Here is a 23915-nt window from a genome sequence, read left to right as displayed (position 1 = left end):
CTATGCCACTTCTGAGTATATAGTGAACATTGATCCTCCAGGCCCACCTCCCCAGTCACCATCGAGCCCCCCCTCCCACCCCACCCTGCAGGAGGAGGGCTGCGCACACAGCTATGGGCCAAGTGCAGGATTTTTGCAGCAAGACCGGTCCTCACAGCACGATCTTGGGAAGCCAGAAACTCAAAATCTCTCAACTTTTACTAAATTGAAAATGAAAGCCAGGGCTAATCGTTTTAGTATATTAATCTGCATCCCTCTCCCCCACCCCCCATTTTTCTGCAGGGGAAAGGCAGAGACTGTAAAACAGCACACGGGTTTCAAAATAGGGAGATCTTTGGCTTTAGCAGGTCACTTCAGCTAGGGAAACCCACCCCTCTCCCAGAGCAGTCTGAAGACAAAGCTACAGTTTATTTACAAGCGTGTTTGGACTCAGTGGGCTCCACAGCTCTTTTGGTTAAGACAAATCCAGCTAGTGTACATGTCAGTTTATGCCAGCACTGAAATCCTACCAGTACAGGCACGGTTAAGCAAGCACAGCCTATTCCAGTTTGTGACCTTTCAGGACTGCTGAAAAATCAACATATGTTAGGCCACTAATTTTTATTAAATCAGTGAATGAAATTGAAATTTACCCCTTCAAGTCTGGAGGAAATTGAGTCAGAGTTATCAAATTCACTTCTTGCAAATTCATTTCCCTATTTAATCCACATTTTCATAGGGAAGCACATTTCAAAAGCATTCCTTTAGTTTTAGGCCTAAGCCATCCATTCTACAACAAGTTCTGCAACGTGCATTAAGAGAGACTGCCTTGAGGTGGAGGCTGTCCTCACAGCAGATCCGAGGCACAGGCTTCAAGAACCTTTGTTCCCCAACACCAGCCGGAGCAGCCTCGGAGCTGGGTTAAGGTTATGCATCTCTGCACAGAATCACAAGCCATTTTTCAGCAACACATGGTTAGCGAAAGATAAAGCTCCTGCGAGCTGACCAGGTTACTTTCTGCACCTCGCGCACGAATACATTGGACAACCCTGTGTGGCTGGTTCAACGTGCCAAATACAAGGATGTTAAAAAGCCAAATAATTGTTATCTGAAGCTCAGTGCACATTTTGAGTTCAGTGCAAACATCCATTTTGCTCTGCCTCCCCACACAAAAGCCAGGAAAGTGGATTCCAAAGTTCAAGCACTGTTACTACAGAGGAAATGCTGAAATGAAACCCAGAGTCTCACTCCAGCAATGTTTCCACAAAACTTACAGGACCAAGTTCTTGGACACATCTGTCACACCAGTAACACGCAAACTATTTAGGCTGCATCTCCTAAACCTACATACTTATTTTGTCCTTATTCCATGACTCTTTAAAACATCACAAGGAGCAATAAAATAGAGCTCATACATCTATAGCCATTCGCTGCAGTATAAGCCTATTAAAAAATGAAATGGCTAATAAGTTCTTGAACAGATAAAAGTAGTAGTAACCATTATTAAAGCAAGGGGTAACATGAGTTCTGAAAAGAGGTATTTCTTCTGCTGCCATTTGTTTCTCCTGTTCCCTGCAGTTCATTATAATACACATTATCCAGGGTGGGGGGTGGTCAAGGGACGGCTAACCAAAAGCTAGCACCTCAAAACAGCCAGACACACACAGGTTGCGATGTAAATGCGTGAGAGCATGCTGATGTTTTAAGACAGTCTCCTCCTATTTTGCGTGTAACAAGATATTGTCACAAGGGCAAATCCATTTCAACTATAACCGAATTTTACGAACAGGATCAAGTCGCATTGCTCCCCCCCACCCCAAGCTGATAACCTTTAAAAAACAGAACCACCGCCCCACAAGATTATAACACCATTCTTGACTGGCATAGATTATCATTGCCCCAGCCTTCATCCCGCACTTAAGGGAAAAAAAAAAAAAAAAATCAGAAAATTCCCCCAAAATAGGAACTACAGTCCTCTATCTGCCCCACATAATTACTCTTTCCTTGACAGTCACCATCTTTTACACTACAATCCCCACAAAACATCAAGCACTGCTCAGACCCAAAATCAGTTTTTAATGCTGTCCCTTTTAATGCAAGTACAAAAGCCCAGTCTGCTGTCAATGCATGCATTTTATGGAGTTGCAAACCTCCAAATTCCACCCAGAGCAACACTATCCTCTTTGAAACTTTTCCCAATGGCTGTCTCAAAGAAAGAGCCCATAAAAAAAGTTTATTTCATCAAACTGGAAGTTGTACAAGGGGAAACAGTCCTGTGAACACCACCATATTTAACTCATTAGACTTTTCAAATGTTTTGGAGTTTGACCATTTCAGGGAGGGAGGAAAGAGAAGGCATTTACCAGCCCTAGCCATGATTTATTTAAAAACAGTTTAGGGAAACAGGCAGAAGCAAGTGCAGGGCTTCCTTTCAAATTTGAAAAGAAACATATCTTGTTGTTGGCCCTCCAGTCACATTCTGTGCTGTTTTTCCTTAGGACCATCTAAACAAGACAGATGTAGCCAGTATCCAGGCAGCAGCTGAAGCCTGAGCACTAGAAAGGCACTTTGGGGTGGGGGATGGAAGGGAAAAGAGGGAGAAGAGAAGAGGAAGCCATTTGGCTATAAAAAGGATCTTTCTTTCCTGTTGAAATGCAATGGTAAAGAGTGTCAAAATGGCTTAAGGGTGGGGAGGTCAAACATGTTTTGAGATGTTAAAAACTCTTAAGCTTTGTCAAAAAGACTGAAAAAAAAATCTTAGGTAGGTTTTTGTTCTTCCTTTCGAAATACTTTGCCATCATAATAGCTGCAAGCAATTCTGAAATTTCCATTATCTGTTCACTTCTATCACAAATTAGGCAGAACTATTCAGTTAATTTTATCCTAATGAATCTGCCACTACAAAAGCACTTCTGAAAATTACTGTTTTCCAGTAAATTACTTTACAGTAATTTTCAGATGCACCTTATTTGCAAATCCTTCCTCCCCTCAGCAAACCTCCATTTTAAAAATCAGTTGCTACTGCTTATACACTATGACTGACTGCAATAATAAGGATGCTGGAAAATAGACACTAAATAGCAGGTTTATTAATGACACAGCATCAGCACTCTGCACAGTACACCTTTAATCTGTATGCCACTAAAACTAAACACAACATAAGGGTTTTTTGCTGCTAAACAAAAATATTTTAGGAACCTCTGGGACTGTCATATTACTTGCCATTTAAATCCAAGAACAAAAATTCAGAGCTCTTCTAAACCTTTTGATTCACAAAAGCTAGACCACCAATGGTGCTGCCAAAAAGTCAAGATGTGAGAGAAGGCTTAGTAAAGCTTGTATCGTATCTTTCATCCTTTTCTATTTCCTCACTCTAAAATCTGCAAAAAGGAAGCATATAGCTTGCACGGTAAAATCTTATTTGCTATGACTACAGTACATTTTTAAGCAACTCCAGCTTGTTTTCTAGTTTGTACTGCAGTTTTTTTTAACTAAAACTAAGAGCCACTGGAGCAGACTGGCACCCCAGAACCACCCCCCCCACACACAACTGATGAGGAAACCAGGCTCATCCTTGTTCTCTCATGGGCTGGTCACTCAGGTTCTGCTCTATAAAGTTGAGTAGCTCCCACAAGATACTCCAAACCACCATCCCAGAAGTTAAGACTCAAAAGTTCATTCACAGGAAACTGGATTTACACCTGCCTGATCTTTGATGTGTGCGTACAATAAGGACACAACAGAGCAAAGTCACTTTTCCACCATGACCTCCCACCCCGACACTTGAAGAGGCCGGGGTAGGGCGTGTAAGAAAGAGACTACCTTTGGGAAAAGGGTTTGAGCTGCAACTTCTGAACAGATGCTGGAAACCCAGATCCTCTATCCTCATCATGGAGCTTAAGTTACACATCAAGAAATTAATTCCATTTGCCAATATAGAAGTCAGGATGTTATTAGCATCCTGACAATCCCACTCAACCACTGAAGTCCTCTCATGTTCTACAAGCACCTTGTCTCTCGTCTCATGTTTCTGCATTCCACTAAACCTTGCTGGTTGGGGTGGGGATTGCACTAACTGGTATTACAGCCCTTTGGGATATGGGTGTTACTGCTTTGCAGCGGCATTGTTCTATGGGAAAAGTCCTCCAAGAAGCAGCAAGTCAGAGTTCTCCTTAAAACCTGCCCAAGTGAGGGAGGACATCTTCCCAGCACCCCACTGGATTGGCTTGTTAGAATAAGAGCCAGCATCAGGGGCGTTCCTCAAAGCTGGTTTCATATTTGGCAGATTGACTGGGCTGACGAAGTCACCCTTGTCTGTGCATTCTCAGGAATAAAGGTTCACCGCTCAACCAACAAACACTTGGCCAGCAAAACATGGGATGTTTATAGGAAAAGACAAGGCTGCTTACAGGAAGAAAAGGCATTTGGGTAGAACTGTAACTTTCCTCTCAACTGGGAAATCTTCTGGAATTAAGGGTTAATTATTATAACCCCCCCCACAATACAGGTAATACTGAAGCTGCAATATTTTAAACAACTCCTCAAGCCAGCTTCACTAAAACTGCTATCAGAAACATGGTCAGAACCTAACATGACCCTCTTTCCCCAACTCTGCAGAATTCAGTATTTGATCAACACTGTTTATTTGAATTTAGTCAAAACTAAGATCAGTAGGAAATATTTTGTCAATCCCTTTTTAGGGCGTAAAGGCTGAATCCCCTTGTGCCAGACATTACCTTCAGATGCCAGCACTGTTGTCAGTTCATCTAGCAAGGACAGAAGCCCATCTTAGCCTAGTATATTTTTAAGGGAGGTATACACAGAGATGGGTCAGAAAGTTGAGAGTCACTGAACCAAGTAGTGCCCCCTCTTCCTTTTGTTCCAGGGTAGAATCAGTAAATGATAAATATTTCCACACAAAAATCTCAAGTCTACAGTATGGGATATTAAGACTTTCACCACACAACCACCTGATTATCCAGGAACACAGCATCAGAAAACATCACAAGAAACTAGAAAAAGTATTTTTAAAAAGGTCAGGACAATGAATAGCCAAGAGGTGGCAGTGTTTCTATCTGGTAAACAAGAAAAATACTAATTGTTTTATAGCATTCTAGTAGGGTAGGAAGTCCAGTGGCATCAAACAGTGATACATTGCAAGAGGCACAGATTTTAAACTGCTCCTCTCTCCCTTCCAGCTGCAGCCCAGTTAAACTGAATAGCCTCTTCAGGCACTACCTCCAGTTCTTGGTTAAAACAATTGCTTTAAGTAGCAGTAGTAGTATACTACTACAAACATCCAGATTACTAGTAATTAGATGCTTCTAGACAAGAAGGTGGCAATATTTTAACAGTTTAGTAGACTCCAATATACAAAAGCATTTAAGAAATTGTCTATGCAGTTGGGTTTTTTTGAACTTGACAAAGAATGCTCAGCTTTGAAAAAGCTAAAATCTTTATTCTAATTTGACTTAGATTTACAAAAAGGAAGAGTAACTGTATAAATCAGTACTTAAATTTCACTTGGCATTTAAGCTAGCCTAAGGAAATCCCAAGACTGCCTCACCTCTGAATTTTTAACATGGTTATTGAACACTGGAAGATGAAGTTTCAGTTCACATGTTCAGTGCAAAGGTCACAAGCTCTGCAAGACCATGATCAGAAACATTCCAGGGCAGTGTTGCTTAATTCATGGCAACAGCTTTATTTAACAAAAGCACTCAAGGAATGGTTTCCCTCCGTAACTCCATATGGGATCAAACATGAAACAAGTCAGCTTACTCCAAGAAGTAGCTTCTTTGGCCACATGAGAACTGGGTGTTTTGAGAATTTGTTTGGCTGGTTTTGTTTGTTTTGTTTAAACTTTGATTTATAAAGATCTTTTATTCTGAAAGCATTTCTACCTAGTTGTAGCAGGAAAAAAAAGAGGCATGGCATACATATTTGGCAGGAATATCTCCCCTGCTTGGAGAAAAACAGATACATGAAATGGGGAAAAACAACCCACACACCACGATATTCTGACTCTCACTGATTCAGGAGAGTATCTTTCAACAACAGCCATTTGCTCCTAGTGAACTGCTGGCAGCAGTTTGCCTGGGTCAGACAGGGGTCTCTGAAGAGGAGTTTCCTTTCTTAGATCACAAGTATAGTATTTTATATCTTTTCACATCATGCTGCTCAAAAATATGTGCTACTTCATTAGAATGTGTGCATCTAAAACAAGTTACTAGATTTACAGCTGTGGAAGTCACCTTGGATTATTTCTCCCTACTTCCCTCCTTAAGGCAAGGGACTATACAGCTGTCCATCAACAGATATCTGCCACAGGAGCCAAATGGAAAATTGCCAATCTATTTAAAAAATGAGAATTCACTAATACAGGTGGCAACTTATTTCTTTACACGCACCTTAGGAAAATTCATACCAGCAAGCTTTGTAGTAAAAACCATAAGCCACAACATAAAATGAGATAATCATTCTCAAAGCAAGGAATAAACCAAGTTCTGTCAGTTTGACAAGAGCAGACAACTAGTATATACTCATTGTAACTGTATTCTGATTGTCCTGAGTACTTCGTCAGGTTTCCATCCCCAGGTAAGCTGTATACAAATGCACTTGAATTGTGCAAGAAGGTAACACTATTCTCTCGTACGCTGAGGAATACCTGGAAGAGTAAACATGATTTCAAGACAGCATACCATTTCAGTGAGTCTCTCACCTGCTGATAGCGTATTTGGATAGCACATAGTAATCTCAGCTGGGAGGTATGACTTTTTTTTTGGTGTTCGTTTTAACACACAACGCTCCTTTCCAATCTATCCCCCCTAGCTTATGAGAAGTGTTTCCTTTTATGTTTCCTCCTTGGATGGCATTTAAATGAATTTAAACTTCAAAGAACAAAAACATGGATGAAAATAGTCTTCTCCTCTAGCCAAGATTATATCAAATTTCATGCATTATATGGTATTTTCAGTCGAGATCATGGCTTTTTTTTTCTGTTGCTCATATTAGAAAACCAACATTAAAGAGTATAAATCAGGACATCTTCAAGGCTTCCCCATGATAATTTTAGATATAAATTAAAATGGAAGGACACCTTGTGGACCAGTAACTCTAGAACTATATACTGTACAGCTTTCCATATTTGTTTCCGAAACAGCTGTGTTAAACATTGGGGAAGAAAAAACAACAGTTCTGACAGGATACTGGTTCAATACATTATTCCTAGATTGATTAACTGTCAAGATTTATTTTTCATTTAGTAAAAAAACAAGTCAGTCTTATTATGCTAGCCAAACCCTCATAAATACTATATAAAAATGATGTTTGTATAGGTATACTGACAATATATAATGAAGACAAATGAATAGCAACCGGAAAAGCATATTACTAAACAGCTGAGAGGAATGAACACACACTCCGTGCTTAGTGACTTGCACTAGCAAAAAAAAGATGACAATTTAAAAGTGAAATGTTTAGTCACAAGAATACTTTATAATGAAATGTGCAACTATGGCTTTAACCAAAAATTCATTCAAAGCATTCAAGTTATTTAATTCCCTTTCAAAGTTTGGGTTGTTAGATCCAAGGCAGAGGTGGGGAAGGAGAAGAGGTGAACAGGTTTGGACAAGACAAAGGGAACTTCAGTACTTTTTCTCCTTCTTCCCTACAGCATCTTCGGCTGCAGGGGTTTTGCTACCTCCATTGTCTAATCATTTCAGCCAGCCTGGTATTGGCTTCCTCCCTCTTAGATCTGAGCCGGTTCACCCGGCTACTTGTTGCTAATCAATGTGAAGGGACCAGATACAGAACGCAGACTGTCTGAAGGAGGCTGAAGCAGAAAGGAAATGCAGATTTAGATGACAAGGGATACCTGTGCCAAGGCTAGTGAGGCAGCTAGTTGGCTTTTGTGTAAGCCACCTTGCTTTGCCTGCCTATCAAACACTCTGTCACTTCCCTCCCCCCATAATGAATGCAGCTTTTCATGCCCCGACCCTGCCTGGAGTCCACACCATTGAGAGGTTTCATCAGCTTGAGCTCCTTAGCAGCCCTGTTCTTTGCTGAATGACATAAACTGCCATTAAGAATAGGTTTCAGAAGTGACATCATATACAGACTGAAAATGCTAACCTTGAATTGTATTTGCAGAGATGTTACTTGAGAAAAGCACGACTTCTCTGTAAGAAACTGGTTGCCAAATGAGCAGGCTAAGTCCTCCACATAAAGTTTTTGTGGCTAGAGCAGCCAATCAGAAACCAATGAAAACAAAGCTAACGAGTAGTTTAGCACCCTAAATGACTTCTACGACTATAAAAATTATGGTCCTTTCTGTAGATAAATACAACTCAATTGCTGGGCAGCACCTAAGGACTGAGATACGAAAATGAAGCTATTAACTGAAAGAATGGTTCAAGGTTGTTTTTTGCTCCAGTGTGTGAAAGTGAGCTTAACGTTAACACCTGCACTTTTAAATTAAGGTTCTCCCATTTCTACCCTTAATGTAGAAAATTTTTTTGACATTGTTGCCAAGAGACCAAGATAGGAACACTAGGAAATACTGTCAGTAAGCACGTACTACTTGAACTCACTTCACTGACTCAGAGGCATAGGAAAAGTAATGAAAGAACTGACAAGGAAGCGTCCAGGTGAAAGAAGAGCCTTTGGATCTAATCCAAGCCCAAGTGTATAGTATGCCACTACAAGCTTAAGTGGCCAGCCAGAGAGCCCAACTACTCCAGTCTTTGCAGAGACACACTGACCTTACCTATATCCAGTCAATGCCAAAGGCTCACACAAGGGGAAATGAATGTATACATTATGTTAATTTTAATCATAGTGCTTCTGAACTTCCAGCAGAATCTAATAGTTTTCTGGAAGGCCTATCTTCCTGGATCATAGAGAAATTTTAATTGTAACTAGCAGCATCACATGCAATCAAAGCCTACAACTGGCTCCCTGAAAATATTATTTCAAGAGTAAGCCACTCTGAATGGAAGCTGCTCCCCCCTCCCCGCTTCAGGCTCACAGGAACATTGCCAGAGAGGTTTTCCACCTGTCTTTGGTACAGAGACAAAGATGTTAGGCTGGCTTGACACAGCTGCTACTGTTTAGAGAGTAACAGTTCAGATTCAGAGGTACTTAATGAACTACTTTTTGACAAGATGCAAAGATGGGATAACATCACCTTTGCCAGAAAGGCAATAACATGAAGACAAAACCATGTTTGTTTTGACAAGCCACAATTGTCTAAAAAAGTTATCCCACCGAGTATATGACTTTGTATGCATTTGTACACAGTCTGTCACTGGGAAGAGCACCTCTCAAGAGTGGCCTAAAGGTTTGGAGCAGACAGCCCTCCGACAGCCTGCCAGCTACGCAGAGGAAATCGGCTCAAGACTCTCCGGGTTTGCTTCCACTCCCACCAGCCTGCTTAGGCCGACTGGCCGCTAACCGCCACACCAACCATCTCACCAACCACCCTACAGCCTAACCCAAGTAAGGGAGCCGTGCTTCAGCAACAGAAAGCTCAAGGGTCATACATGAGTTCTCTGCTCTAGGAAGAGGCTCAGAGTCCTCAAGAAAATAAGTAATGCTAGAAGAGAGCAACAGCTACCACAACACAGTACTGTCAATTAAAATACACATCTAGAATGCAGAAAGCAGACATCTTCACTCTAAGAAAGGGCATGCTGTTACTTTTTGGGACAGTGTCGACAGCCACCATTTATAACCCTAATCTAATTACTAATCCTAATCTTACCAATGCTTCCATGATATTGGGGGAGGGCAGGGTGGGAATTCCACACACCCACACCCCCCCACACTTACAATTGTATTAAGTACAAGAGGGGAGGAAGCAAGAAGAGTACTACATCTTTCCCCCCTTACCATTGTATTAAATACAAGAGCAGCTCTGGGAAGACCAGGACCTCAGTATTCCAGTAATTCTTTTGTATTTCACCCTCTCCAATTCCCTAAGGTTTTGTTGTTGTTAGTTTGGTCGTTATTTCTTTCAGGGTAGAACCCGCTCCAGACCACTGCCTGACATTTCCAGTTATGATTTTTTTTTTAATAAACAGTCCCCCCCTCTCTTCCCAAAATATTTGCCCATCCATTTAGAAGCCTTTAACAGAAGCTGACACCAAATGCATTGTGTGCTGGGACACCACTGTGACATTACAGCTGCATCTACAGTAACTAGAAAGGGGGAAGTTGTATTTGCCATTCGTTCAGTCTAGTGTTCAGTCAATTCAATATGATTCAATAGAGAATTTAGTTATCTGCACAATAGTTTCTATAACTTGCAAGCGTTTCAGTGGGAGAATCACAATTGTCATTTTTCCCCTAACAAATAGGCATTGTTCTCCGAAGGGAGATGGTTCTCGCAACAGCTTTGGCTGGCTTACTTATCAGTCACCAATTAAAGAAAATCTGGTTTCCAATTTGCTCATCTAGCCACAAAAACCGTGTTGAGGACACGCTCAGCCGGCTCATTTGGCAACCAGTTTCTTACCGAGAAGTCATGCCTGTCTCAAGTAACATCCTTGTATGGATCAAGTATTCTTGAAATTTGAGTGACTTTGTCTAGCAGCCTGCAGACCCCCTTCACGCTCCAACTTCAATGTATTAAATCTCCAGTGCCTTTGGGCACACCATATATAGCAGTGGAGGCGGGGTGTGCTGCAGGGGGGTGAAAGTTAACTCTTTACCAGCATTGCTTTCAAAGGCAAGAGAAGGCTTGGAGGCATGGTGAGTCTTTCCATTCTCTAACGAGTTTTTCCCCAAAGCAACGGACTGACTCTGCCTCGCATATATGTGTGCTTACTACAACATTTTAGAAATATATAGTTGACTTCCAAACCACAGAAAGACACAGCAAGCCCCTAGAACCTACCTGATTTTTCTCTCTTACACCCTCAATCACCACACATGGCAAGACTCAAGGTTACAGAAGATCAGGAATAGTAACCTCATCAGGCGACAGGGACCAGTACCGACTAGTTCACTGGCAATTCACAGACCACGCTACCAGCCCTCATAGAGGAGAGCAGCATTCCCTAGTCCCTCGGTATTCCTTACTCCCTCGCCGCAGCACTAAGTTGGATTACAAAGCTTAGAGGCATCCATAATGCAGACAGCTTTCAAGCTTTGCTTGCACCAAAGATTCAAGGCTAGGGATTTTGATATTGTACACGTAACTGTCTGACAGTGTGAACTGTGTGAGTAGTAAGAACCACTGAAGTGAAGGGGGAGGGAAAAGGGGGAGGATTTGAAGTTTGATAGCTGACATTTTCCCCTAAATAATAGTTTGCCTTTTGTTAACCAAGAGCAGCTGAACAAAAGGCTGTATAAAATTAGTCTTCTAGCATATGCCTGCCACTCTGGACAGTGAGTACCTAAACTTGTGAATGGAACCCGCAAAACACAAGACAGCATGGGACAAGGGGAAGACATAGCAACAGGCTCTAACGTTACCATCCGAGAATCCTGTTGAGTTTGATTTCTGAATCTCAGGTCCCTGCCAGCCTTTTAATCCAGCCAAACACAGCATTTGGTAGTTCTGTACATTTACAATACCTTAACCAGGGAAAGGCAATATTTACAGTAGATGGTAGTTTATAACAACATTGGCTATCCACAAACCTATGTGATGGGCATGTAATACAAGCAAACAACTAGAAAAGATAAGTTTTAGCAAACTTGACAAAATACCTTTAAATATTTTGGTTATGCATGGAGACCAACATTAAAGGGAAAATGATGCAACACAGGCTTAGCTATTACCTTTAGCTCACTAAAGGACACTTCCCCCTGCAAACCACTGAGACCCAAGGGCAGGCAGTCACTATTTTGACAGTCCCAGAAAGTACCGGTACCGAGAGCAGCCTCAGGGATTACTTGTACCGTCTTGGTGAACATCATACTGTGGTAACCAACGGGAGTAAGACATAACTACTGAGGTAACAACAGGAGGACAGCAGCCTTTGATCGGATTAATCTGTTCATTTCAGAAACAAGTTTAAAGATATTTCACATGTTTCTTTGTTCAGTAGAGACCACTTCCACTATAGCATTGAAGACATACCTCACCACCCCCAAAATTTTAAATATTCAACTCAAAAGCAACTTTCACCCATTACTGGTGAGACAAACAAAGATTTCCTCAAGTTGCCTACCTACTGCTAGAAGGTAAGCCATCTTCTCCAAGTCAGCACCAGTGCAGAGGCATAGCACAAAGTATATGCATAATCATAAAACAGTAAGCTTCTCATTTAAAGTTTCCAGTTTGAACCTTAGTCACTTCAAAAATATTTCACCTACATACACAGAAAAACTGCTGACCAGACACCATCCTATCCAACAAGCTCACCATCTGAGCTTTTAGAAACGCATGTTATACACTCAAGTGAAATGACAGGATTGGAGCTCTTATTTCTTACAGCTGAACACGTAACTACGAAGTAATTCTTGTGAGGAAGTGTCAGTATTGCACACATATCCAAGAGGCAGCACAGTAGGACGACACAGAACATATATTCGTGAGCTTCATCTGTATGTACTGAGTTTTACTCCTTTTCATATTAAACAGCTAGAGCATTCAAAGCTGCTCAGCATTTTTAGTTCCTAAATAAGATTATTAGCTACAGACTCCATAGTTGAAAACGTCGTTATTTTGTTGAGTGTTGATAAAGAAGAGGAAGAAAGAAGTAGCTTAGAGTCAAAAGAACTTTAGGAAAGAAGTGCCAGTCCTTTATTAGCCACATACAATTGCTCCTCTTTCACATGGGAGGGGGAAGGGGAACAGGAAGGGATAAAATTGTCCAAAGTAATATTGCATAGTAAAGAAGCTTTTGAACTCAAGGCAGAAAACATTTAGCAAATAGTATTGCTCTGATTCTTTAACATGTTTTTGTTCCAGTCCTGTGACTTTCAGAATTTATTTGGATGCATAAGTATAATTATTAGATAAGAGGACCAAACCTATCCCACCCACATAGCCCTTCAACAAGCACAGCCAGGGAAAGTAGAAAACAGCCCATGGAAGGAGCTGCAGCTGAGCCCACGACAAGAACAGCTAAAACAACAACATGTGCCTAATATATTTTAGGATCACGGACATCCATTCATTACGTTAACTAATACTTGCATTGCCAAGCAGTAGTCCCGTTCCCATCCAGTACTTCTACACCTTTAATTAAGACTTAGAATGGTAGGGAAAAAGCATTACTAAAAATTATGTACTACATAATCATGATCCAAGATTATATTTTTAACTGCTCTATTGAACGTGGATTACAGCTAAAGACAATAAACCCCTTCTGTGAAATCTTATCTGTGGTAACATTAGTCTTGCATACGGCGCATTGTCCGTACAGCTCAAGATCTGTGCTCTCAACACATCATGATTCTCTGCCTGATGGAAAGACACCAACAGCTTCGCAGGAAGGAAGGGAGTATGGGAGGAGAACTAGGAAGAGACAGGGTCAAGACAGTATTGAAAGAGGAATGATACCTTAACTTTAAAACAGAGGAACTAGGTAGTTTTTCTCTAAGGAAGCATGGTCTAGCAAGCATGTTTACAGGCTCTAAAGGCTTAGCTGAAAGGAGAAACTCCTACACATGATGCAAGATTTCTTCACTAAATCGAAGCAAAATTCAATCAGACCCTCTCTCCAAGTTAGGAGATACACTTCAAGACATCAAGTTAAAGGAAATTAAGTTCTCTGTATACAGTAGACTAGTTTTATGCTTATTTATTGTATGCACATCTCCAGTCCTATTTTCTCAAGAAAGTTGTTTAACCTCAGAAGTCTATGCTGCAGCCTGCAGGTTTCTACTTTATTGATACTGTTGGTTTTTCAAAGATGTTCTCAAAGTAAAAACAGTCCATGAAAGTTTCCTGAACAGACAAGGCATTTATGTTTCTTCCAATTTTTACTCATTGGAAACTACCTGAAGTCATGTTTAATTAGGCTGGTAATGTAATGCTATCAGATTATCACCAGGAAAAAAAAAAAAGACCCGAACAACTTTGCTATATTTACCTTAAAACATTCAGAGTATTTGAACATCAGTCACACCAAAGCAGGGGAAAGGAGGGGAGGCTTTGATTCTGTCCAGTACGGTTTTAAAGCTGTTTCAAGCCCAGCAAAGTTCTCATTCAAAAGAGAAGCAGTTAAATAAAATACTTTTACATACAGAGAAGAGCCAGGAGCTAAAGGTATGCTGAGGAAAGGGCAGCTGAAAGGCAAGTAAGGCAAAGTAATCCAAGAGGTGACCTGTTCAGCACCAGATATCTGAACATTATTTGTAAGCAAAAAAAGTGTGAAATTAGAGATCATTAAAACCCTTCATTATTCCAAAGAAGTCCACATTACATAGACCACGTATGAACAAGATAACTCACTGCCCTGCTTTCTTCACCAGGAAAAAATTAAAAAGGAAAACACAAGTGTCAGTAACTGAATCCAACATACCTGCATGTGCATTTGATATCAGAAGAGAAAAGACACAGTAAGTACGATAAATGAAGGGTGCATCAGTATAAAGAAGTATAGTTTCTTACATATACTGGAAGTACGTATTTCTCTAGCTCATGTGCACGTTCTCCTATAAAGCTGAAGCTATAGCAGCCACGACAGCTGCAACACAGTCAAGTATTACCTACTAAGACTGGCGCCTCCAGGAGGCACTCCAGGAAGTTTTAATCATTTTGTTAGGAGGTAAAAAACCCTAACCATTGGAAAAAGGAACAGCAAGAGCCTGCATCACATTTATATCACATACTGCGGTTTCATACAAATAGCCCTTGAGCAAGAGACACAGAAATGGGGACACAGCAAACAGGTTTGGTCAGACATGTGGGTGGACAGCGTTAAGAGCACCATGGAATAAAGCTCAGTATTAGGCAGTGATAGCAAGCCATTACACAAAAGGGACCATATCTAACCTGTCCTTCCTTCCTAGCCACACTATTCCTCCTTTTCCCTCATACCAGTTCAGTTTGGGCCAGATTCCTCTGCAATTCAAATAAACTTATACCAATGCTAGAAGGAGGAGGAAGGGAAAAAAGTTTTCTACCACGTTAAGCAAGTTAAATTGGCTCACAGAAGCATCTCCTGAGCGCACACAACCAAGGCTGGTGAAAACAAAGGAAGAAGTGAGATCCCCTCCTTTGAGTAGCCATGAGATGTTAAGACAGCTGGCTCCCTATTGTGAAACCAGAGCTGTACCCTACATTAGAGCAGCTTAGGTATGAATTCAATCAGCAAATTTAGCCAAGCTTCCAGTTCAACTGACAGTTACGTGTTTGAATGCCTTCTTCCATATGTACACAAGCCTTAAAGTTGCATCTTTTACAGTCTGTAAGACAAAATAAGGAAAAGTGTCTTTTTTTGTAGTCTAAAAAGACAATCAATTCAGGAATATGCAACTCAAGAATTCAATATAGCAATCTAATTTTAGCCAGTCTTGTCCACATGCACAGATACCCCCATGAGCCATTTCAACTCACTGATCTGGCAAGAAACTTCTGAGTTTGTGAATTAATCTGATCAATGAAGAATCTGACCAAAGCCAGAACTGATGCAAGCAAAAGGAAGGAACAGCATGGCTACGGGCAAGGGGGAAAAACTTGAAAATCCTTTCTTGCAGCAGGGGGGAGCTGTGCTGCTACAGGGCTTTTTTTTGCCTTGTAGTCCATGAACCACTTCTAAACTGGAATCTGTAAAGCAATATGAGAACTGAGGGGTCACAGACCATTAAGTTGACTGAATCTGGCACCTCTGCACTTTCCCTAGAAAGTGTTAGAAGTCTGCTATTGAAGTGATTTGACCATCCACCACTGTTATCACCAAGTGATACTAAAGCATGTAGTAGCTGAAAGCTGGCATAAAAGAAACCCCACATTATTTAACCTGAGACTTGTGGCCTTTTCCACTTTCTGCAACAGCAAAGTCCTTTGAATCCAGGTAGTTTATCTATACAAGCCAAGTATCCTACAGCTGTTCCAACATTTTCTAAGCATCTGGTTTGGTTTGCAGCCTATTATTGAGAATTCTATGAAAAGAAAAATAGAGGTGCTCTTTCAGTCAGAGAGATGAGACAATCAAGCACACTGACCTATCAGCATATTTGATTTAATTATGGATAAGACTAAGGTAAAACCTTTTGCAAGTTTAAAGTCCTGTTCTAGTGGCTTTTATGATGATAACATCTGGTTACTACTGTAATGTTGATAATTCTATCCATACAACAAACATGGTCACACAGCATAAAATTTTCATGGTTGCAACACAAATATTGCTACATTTGGAGAACACTTTGAAGCATCTGACAGATTAAGCATTTCCCTTGCTGCCCTGACAGCATTTTACATCAGACAGCGAGGTTCCAAGAGGTAAGCAACCATACCGGGTTTCAACAGCAGCTCTGCAACAAAGAAAAGACTGGCTTTTGCTTTTTCTGCAGGAATAGTTTCCTTTCCTTTCATGCATCGTTGCAGTATTTGCAGGCGCTCTCCACCCCAAAAGCAGTGCCCAGGGTTCCACTTTCTTTAATGTTTGCCACTACAGTAGCCGTCAATATTCTCTGTTGTCAGTGACTGCCTGTACTCATAGCACACAACAGGTTACTGTTGTTTTACAGGAGTCAATGGCTCAACTGAGAACAGAACCAACTCAACTAAAGAGGCTGCTCCAGACATGGCGGTAAAGAGCTGAAATCTGCATTTCTCTGCACTGAAAGGATGAGCAGCTACGTTGATCTTGTCTTGCAAACGCTTATCTGTAGTCTTGTTTTGAGACTTGGAACACCCAGCCAGTAGCCACCCACAGTGCTACTTCCCTCCTCACTTGAGGGAGTCTCAAAATGGGGGCAGGAGGAAGGAAAATTATGGGGAATGGGCAGTGCTTTTCAGGAGGAAGGACAGAAACACCAGAGAGAAAGAGAACCAAAACGGTAAGAAGTGAAGTTGTGATGCTGGAAGAAGGACAGGAGTATCACGTTCTAGGCGAGGAGGTAGAAAACAAGGGAGCCAGCTGCTTTGGCCCAGAAAAGCCCCAGGGACAGGGTCAGACTCAAGCTCCTTATAACTTCTCAAACAGGGTAGGGTGATGAGGATACATCCTGGGGAAGGAGAACTCCCTATCCAAGAGAACTACTATTCCAGTGGTTTACAGATGAGATCTGCCTGTCCTCAAACTTACCTGCATGACATTAGTCTGAGGGAGTATCCTGCTCCGACACCAGCTTTTCCCACTGGCATACTGAGCAGAACTGGAGTTTATAACTACCAATATTAAGGTTCCAAGCTGCCATTCCAGCTTTGCATTTTAGGTTTGTTTTTACACTATTAGACAGCCAAACAAAGTACTTAGTGCATCACTTAAGTACTCTCTTGGAAGGCTGCCTGTCTATTATCGTTCCTTTTATGAGGCTGTAAATAGCATTCTTAGAATTAAACAAGCAATAACCCTCACAGTTTTGCAGCCACCCTCTCTCAAAAAAAATCGTACACCTCGCCCACATTTTTAACGAAAGTGAGAAAGATTTACAGTATAAACTGTTCCCAACAGTCATAGTCTCTCCCAAACATTTCCCCTTGAGTGAATAATAAATACTTGCGAATACTGATCAGGCACACCCACATTAAGGAACCACCAAAACTCACTAATCAAGAACAGTAGTAGATCATTAATTTGCAGAATAAAAGCCTTTCTCAACAGGAGCTGAAGACTTGAAAATGCTCACTTGTTTTAAAACAATTTCTAGATCTACAGGACACAAGGACACCCAAAACCAATCCTCAAAGACATGTACTCTTTTCAAAGCACACTGTTGAAAATAAAATATTAGTTACGTAAAATAAATTAACAAGCTTTTTTAGAAGTTAATTCTAGAAAAGCTGCACAGTTTAAACAAGGCTACAATATCTTCCTTCCCTTTGCAATTTAAGCTTTTAAGTCTACAAAATACCTTGGAGCTCCTGTCCCAGCTACTCTTCACCAAGTGGTGGAGAATACATCTGCTTTAGAAGCCGGATACTCTACACTACGGCGAACAGCCCCCCTTTTGTTTCATTTTATACATTTCAACAAGAACCTTTACGTTACTGAGAACGCAACAACTAGAAGCTTTTTAGCCCATACCACAAGTCCAAAGTTATACTCCAAAACGAAAGCAGAAACATAGCTTTTCTAGCGTATTAAGAACACCATGCTTCATTTCATGCTGGCATTCAGTATTACGTATGTTCTTTAGGAAGCCCACTAGCAGGGAGATACTTAGATAGCAGAAAAAGCTGTCAACAGCCCAATTGCCAGTAAGGTGTTTTGGAGTTTTTTTTGTTGGTTTTTTTTGTTTGTTTGTTTTTAAAACTTCCTTGCCCCTTAAGCACACCCCACCCCCCACAAATGTCATTTTAAGGGTTTTCTTTTTCCACAAAAATCCCTACTTTCTGTCCTCTGACACTAGCAACTTTTAAGAAACAAGAAAAGCTCTTCCAGAGCTTTCTAGAAATTTCAGAGGTCCAGTAGCATTAGGGGAGCTAAGAAAAGCATCCTTGCAAACGGAAGACAAAGGCATCACCACATTTCACCAGGCTAAACACCTTCACATATCAGTTAAGCAAGCATCCCACAGAAAGCTCTTGTACTACCCTGTCCTCAGGCGGGCTTTTCCCCTGAAGCGCTTTGTGGTGTTGTCCAATTTCATACTGGGAGGAAACCACCTCCAACACTGAAGTTACTGGAAAATTCCAGCAAAATCCCCCACGTTGACCCCCAGAGCAGAGGGAGGGGGGACAGCAGACCGCCATTTTCCAGTTTCAGATGAAAAAAAAAATCAAGTTTCAAACTATCACAGCAAGAAACGCCATCCCAATGAAACTTAAGACACTTTCAGCACATTTTGAAGAAGCCGCAGCCTCTTTTAGATCTGTGAAACAACACTTGGGATCACCAGAAACAAAACTTGCGAGCAAAGCGTTTTAAGTGAAGACTACCTAAAGCAAGTTCTCATTTTTGCACAAGTTCTCGTTTGCACCACAGAGGCAGCTAGGTAAGCAGGAGATGTAGCTACGTATAGGCAAGGGTGAACACCTTTGCTAACCTTCTGACTACTTTCAATTAAAAAGGGGGGTGTGGGGGTGGTGGTGGGGGAAGTCCTTTCCTCGTTACAGTTATCTTCCTTCCCTATTTATTCGTTTTCTCTTTCTCGGATGGGTTACGCGCCAAACGCGGTGCAAAGCAGATTCCACGAAGTAATTTAAGCTTTGCGTTAGAAACACCAGGGGCTGGGGGGACCGGCAGACTCGTTTTCCTCGCTTGCACGCCCCGGGTCTCGCTCGCCCTCGCTACGCGCCCGCCCGGCTCCCTCCGACCGGCAGCGCCTGCCCGCCGCGCCCGGGAGGCCCCAGGCACCGACGGCCGCCTCCCGGGACCGCGGCTCCCACACCTCGCAGCGGGCCCCCCCGGCTCACCTCCTCCTCCTCCTGCCGGGCGGCGGCGCCCGGAGGGAGCGGGGCGCCCGGGGACGCCGCCGCCGCCTCGCCGCACGCCCTCCCCCGTCCCGTCAGCGGCTACCGCCCCGGCCGCCGGAGGGGCGCGGCGGCCCCGCTCCCACCCCCGAGCCCCGACCCCGAGCGCCGCGGCCGGTCCCCGCCGCCGCCCGCCCCCCAGGGCCGTCCCGCCCGCCGCCAGGGTGCGAGGCGGACGGGGGCCCTCTGGCGCCGGCCGGGGGCGGGAAGGCGGCCGCCCCCTTCCGCGTACCGCCGCGCACCGGCTCACCTCGTCGTCGTGGTGCTGGCAGTAGCTGGCCCGGTCGGGGAAGACGGAGAGGATGTTGTAGGGCGAGGCGGGGTAGGGCGGGCTGAGGGCGAGCGGCGCGGCGGGGCCGGCGGCGGCGGCGGGGCCCGGGGCGGCGGCGAAGCGCTCGATGAAGTGGTCCTTGGTGAGGCGGACGCGCTGGTGCGCCCGCACGCAGTTGTCGCACAGGTGCTCCTGGCAGTCGAGGCAGCGGGAGCTGGCGGCGTTGCCCTCGTCGCAGGAGCTGCAGCGGGGCTCGCCCTGCCGGCTGTGGGGCCGCCGCATCAGGAGCGCCGCCGAGCCGCCGCCGCCCCCCGAGGAGGAGGAGGAGGACGTCGAGGAAGGCGCGGCCGAGGCGGCGGCGGCGGCGGGCGAGGAGCCGGCGGCGCGGTGCGGCGGCGGCGGGCGGCCGTGGTGGCGGTTGTTGCCGCCGCCGCCGCCTCCCGCTCCCGCACCGGAGCCGGCGGCGGGGCCGGCCCCGGCGGCGCGACCGTTCTTCTGCTCGTCGGCGGCGGCGGCCACGACGACGACGTCCAGCAGGTTGCTGAGGAGGAAGTTGGAGGAGGGCAGCGCGTCCATGCCCGAGGGCTCCGAGATCACCACCTTCTGGTCGCAGATGGGGCAGCGCAGCTTGAGCGCGTCCCCCGCGCCGGGGTGCCGCTGCGCCTCCAGGCACTGGCGGCAGAAGGCGTGCAGGCAGGGCAGGACGTGGAGCCGCCGCGGCGGGCCCCCGCAGGAGGAGCCGCCGCCGCCGCCCCCGGAGGAGCTGGAGGTCTGCGAGGAGGACGAGGAGGTGGAGGAGTTGGAGGAGAGGGGAGCCGGCGAGCCGCACATCTCCTTGCACAGCGGGCAGATCTGGAAGTCGGATTCGGTAAACGAAGCCATTTGCGATGGGCCCGACTCCACGGTGAGGGGGGGCAAAAACGTATCTCCCCTCCCTCACCAAAAGAAAAAAAAAAAAAGCGTGGGCGGAAAAAAAAAAGAGAGGAGACGGGGGGCGTTTGGAGAAGGTAGTTCTGCAAGCGGCTTACGAGCAAGCTGGCATCGATCAGTAGTTTTGCCAAGTGGGATCGATCGGCCGGTTTTGCAAATACGGTATCATCGATCCGGCGGTCTGCAGGGAGCTGGATCCTCGCCTCGTACCTCGCTGCCGCCGGGCTTGCTGCTGCGGGGGGGAGGTATTTTTGGTATCAAGGTGTAGCTGTCCCGTTCTCTCTCCGCAAACGGATCCTCTCTTCCCTCACATGTGCTTAACCCCCGATCCCCCGTTGCATTAGACAAATCGTATCGATTCCCAGATGGGTCAATACCTCACACAGTCTTCTCATTTCCCCCTCGGGTCAGCAGTTTGACAACGTGGTTTGGTTACTCGCCTTCTCCCCAAACAGAAAGTGCATGGGCGCCAACCGCCCGATCCCCACCGCACCCAGCGGGGACCGGACCTCTCTCCGCCGGGGCTCGGCTCCGGTTCCCACGGCCGCAGGACGGGGTCGGGGCGCCGGGGCGGCAGTGCAAGTCGCTCTTGGCCGGGCGGGGAGGAGGCGGGTGGGGGGCAGCAGGGGCTTAACTCAAGTTTCGCTCTTTCTTCTTGGGGCGTTGGGTTTTTTCCTCTTTTCCTTTAAACCTGTGCTTGTCGGGGGGGAAGGGGAAATTTCGTTTCAGTTCCCCCCTCCACTTTTGCAATCCAGAGCAGCTCTAGGAGAGAGAGAGGCACTGAAACACAGTGGCCAGGCGGACTTCTCCGGCTCCAGTCCTCCCCCGCCGACGCCTGCTCCACCACCGCATGACTGGGGGGTGGGGATGGAGGGCGGCGTTGGTGCCCACCCCACCGGCAGGGACTCACGCTGGCGGGACACGGAGGAGGAGGAGGAGATGGGAAGAAGAAAAGGGCTCCGGAGACGCCTGGGAAGAGCAGTCCCCTCTCGCCTGAGTCCCGGCTCCCGCCGGACGCCTCCCTTGAAGCGGGGCTCCCCCGGGGAGGGCAGCTCGGGGCCCGCAGCGGCCCCGCCACACGCGGTGCCCGGCGGCTCGGGGGCTCTCCCGGGGGCTCTCCCGGCGGCGGGCCGGTCAGCGCCGCGGGCTCGGCGCGGCTCGCACACGCTGCGGCGGCCGCGGCCGGGCAGAGGAGCAGCGGCAGGTCCCCGCCGGCCGCCCTGAATTATTCATGGGGGGTGTATTATATTCGCTCGCACAAATTGGAGCCGCTGTGCAATGCTATCCGAGAGCGCTACGCTCGCCCCCTCCTCCTCCTCTCCGGTTCTCGCTCGCTCTGAGCCCCTGCAGCGCCTAGGATCACATTTCCTTTGTCATCTCGCCTCTTCGCGTGGTGTTTTATTGAGAAAACAAAAATAATATAAAACCCGAAGAAGGGGGGGTGGGGTGGGGGGGGAAGCAGCAAAAACCAAAACGCCCGCCTCCCCCGCGACCTAGCCGAGCCGGAGCCCACCGGCCCCGGGGAGTGAATTAGCAGGAATTACTCACTGATGCGGCAGCACCGTCCCGGGCGGCGTGGGATCCAGGGAGAGCCATCGCGCCGGGCGCCTTCCCCCTGGCCTGGCGGGGGAGCGGAGGGGCAGAGCCGGGCGGCCCCGGCTCGGGGCTGGGGGAGGCTCAGGGCGGGGGGCAGCGCATGGCCCGCCTGGCCTCGGCTCGGCGCGGCCCGCAGGGCTGCTGCTGGCGGCGGCAGCTCCGGCTCCCGCCCCGCTGCGGCCGCCGGCACTGGGGCGGCGCGGCGTGCGGGAGCCTTTTAAGCTCCGACGGCGCGGGCTGACTTCCGCCCGGCGGCGGGGGGCGGCCGGGGGGCGGCGGCGGCGGGCAGGAAACATTCGCCCTCCCCCTGCCCGACCTGCCCCCATCCGCCCGCCGCCCCCCGCCATTTGGGAACATCGCCGGCTTCGGCACCGGGGACACCCCCGCCCCCCCCCCCCCCCCACCCCTTGGCTCAACGCGCTTCGGCCGCGGCTCGGGCGACTGCCGGCCCCCCTCGCCCCTTGCCGGTTTGAACAGCGCCGGAGCCCCGCTCGCACCTCTTTGAAAGCATCGAGGGCGTTAATGCAGCTTTAAACGTTAAGTCGCTCGATAAATTGTTTTCTTACGCCCGGCCGAGAGGTGAGCTCCGGCTGCTTTCTGCGCCGTTGCGGTTGCTGCCGGCTCTGCCGTGCCCGGGAGGGCGAGCCCGAGGTTTGCTGCTAGCCACGGGCAGGCGCTTCCTCTCCTTTAAACTGACGCGATGAAGTTAGCAAAAAATTAGCGGCGATGCCGTTTGCGCTGCTGCGAGACCGAACTGAAATGAAAACGCAACCATTACTTTGTTTTCGTCGAACGCCTCGCAACCAGCCGCTGCTAAAAGGAAAGTTTGAGCTGCAGCACGACGGAGCGGCCACCCTCTTGTTGTAGTGGGGCTTGCGCTAGCAAGGGAGGACGCATGGCGTTGTACCCTTAACAAGGGAACTGGAAATGCTGAAAAGTTCTAAAGCGTGAAACCGACTCGGGGGTTGGAAAGCCAAAAAGAATAGGATAAAAGGAATAAAAACTGGGAAAGATGCATGCAGAATTGTGAACGAAAGCGTTTGTAAATAAGCAAAATAAAGGCAAAACAAATTAGTGTTAAGTAATGGTAATAAATTTCAAAAAACACCACAGACAAGGAAAACAGGCTATTAAAATATATTGAATGATGTTCCTCCTCTGTTTAGGCCTTAGACGTACAAATAACTAACGCTATTTAGGCCTTAGACACCCAAGCAACACTAACTTAAATTGTCTTCTTAAAACCAAAGATGTCTTTTGTCTTCCGCTGACAGGCAGGACACCAGGCGATGAGCCTGGCCTGTGAGGATCGCCCGCCAAAAGCCCCTCAGAGAGCTGAGAACCTCAAGAGCGCTATCATCCTTACGCAAGACCAAGCAATGGGGATCGCTGATGAAGTCCGTGGGGCAACAAACGAAGATGAAGTTGTAAACAAGCATGAATATTTATTATGCCCCTCAGTAGTATATTCGGCTGGGAACTTGCCTTATGTATCACTGAAGGATTTGGCTCGAGGGCTGTGGTCTCTATAGTACGTATCCGTATGTTCGCATTTGAGCACGCAGGTGAAACCCACTGCAGCTTTGAATAGCCTCTGCT

General features: G+C 46.1%; 1 protein-coding gene across 4 annotated transcripts in view; it reads right to left on the bottom strand.

Moving 5' to 3' along the window:
* The window catches only part of TRIM71 (tripartite motif containing 71), a 64366-nt gene extending 41876 nt beyond the window's left edge, over window positions 1-22490 (bottom strand). Inside the window, exons 1-3 of one of the 4 annotated variants that reach the window (XM_087770651.1) lie at window positions 22269-22490; window positions 21098-21482; window positions 19770-20952 (exon numbers count right to left, since the gene is read on the bottom strand). In XM_087770651.1, the coding sequence (XP_087626777.1) occupies window positions 19770-20672 (903 nt within the window). In that variant the 5' untranslated portion in view covers window positions 20673-20952; window positions 21098-21482; window positions 22269-22490. Of the gene's footprint in view, window positions 1-19769; window positions 21483-22268 lie in introns of all 4 variants that reach the window. The other 3 variants (XM_087770644.1, XM_087770647.1, XM_087770649.1) reach the window with 3 other exon arrangements.
* Between the last annotated feature and the right edge of the window lie 1425 nt (window positions 22491-23915).

Source organism: Nipponia nippon, unplaced genomic scaffold (assembly GCF_047370975.1).
Source record: "Nipponia nippon isolate SJK-2023a ecotype South Korea unplaced genomic scaffold, ASM4737097v1 scaffold_1, whole genome shotgun sequence".
Classification (NCBI taxonomy): Eukaryota; Metazoa; Chordata; class Aves; order Pelecaniformes; family Threskiornithidae; genus Nipponia; species Nipponia nippon.
The sequence above is the reverse complement of the archived record's forward strand: the minus strand, read 5'-3'. Positions and strand labels throughout refer to the sequence as shown.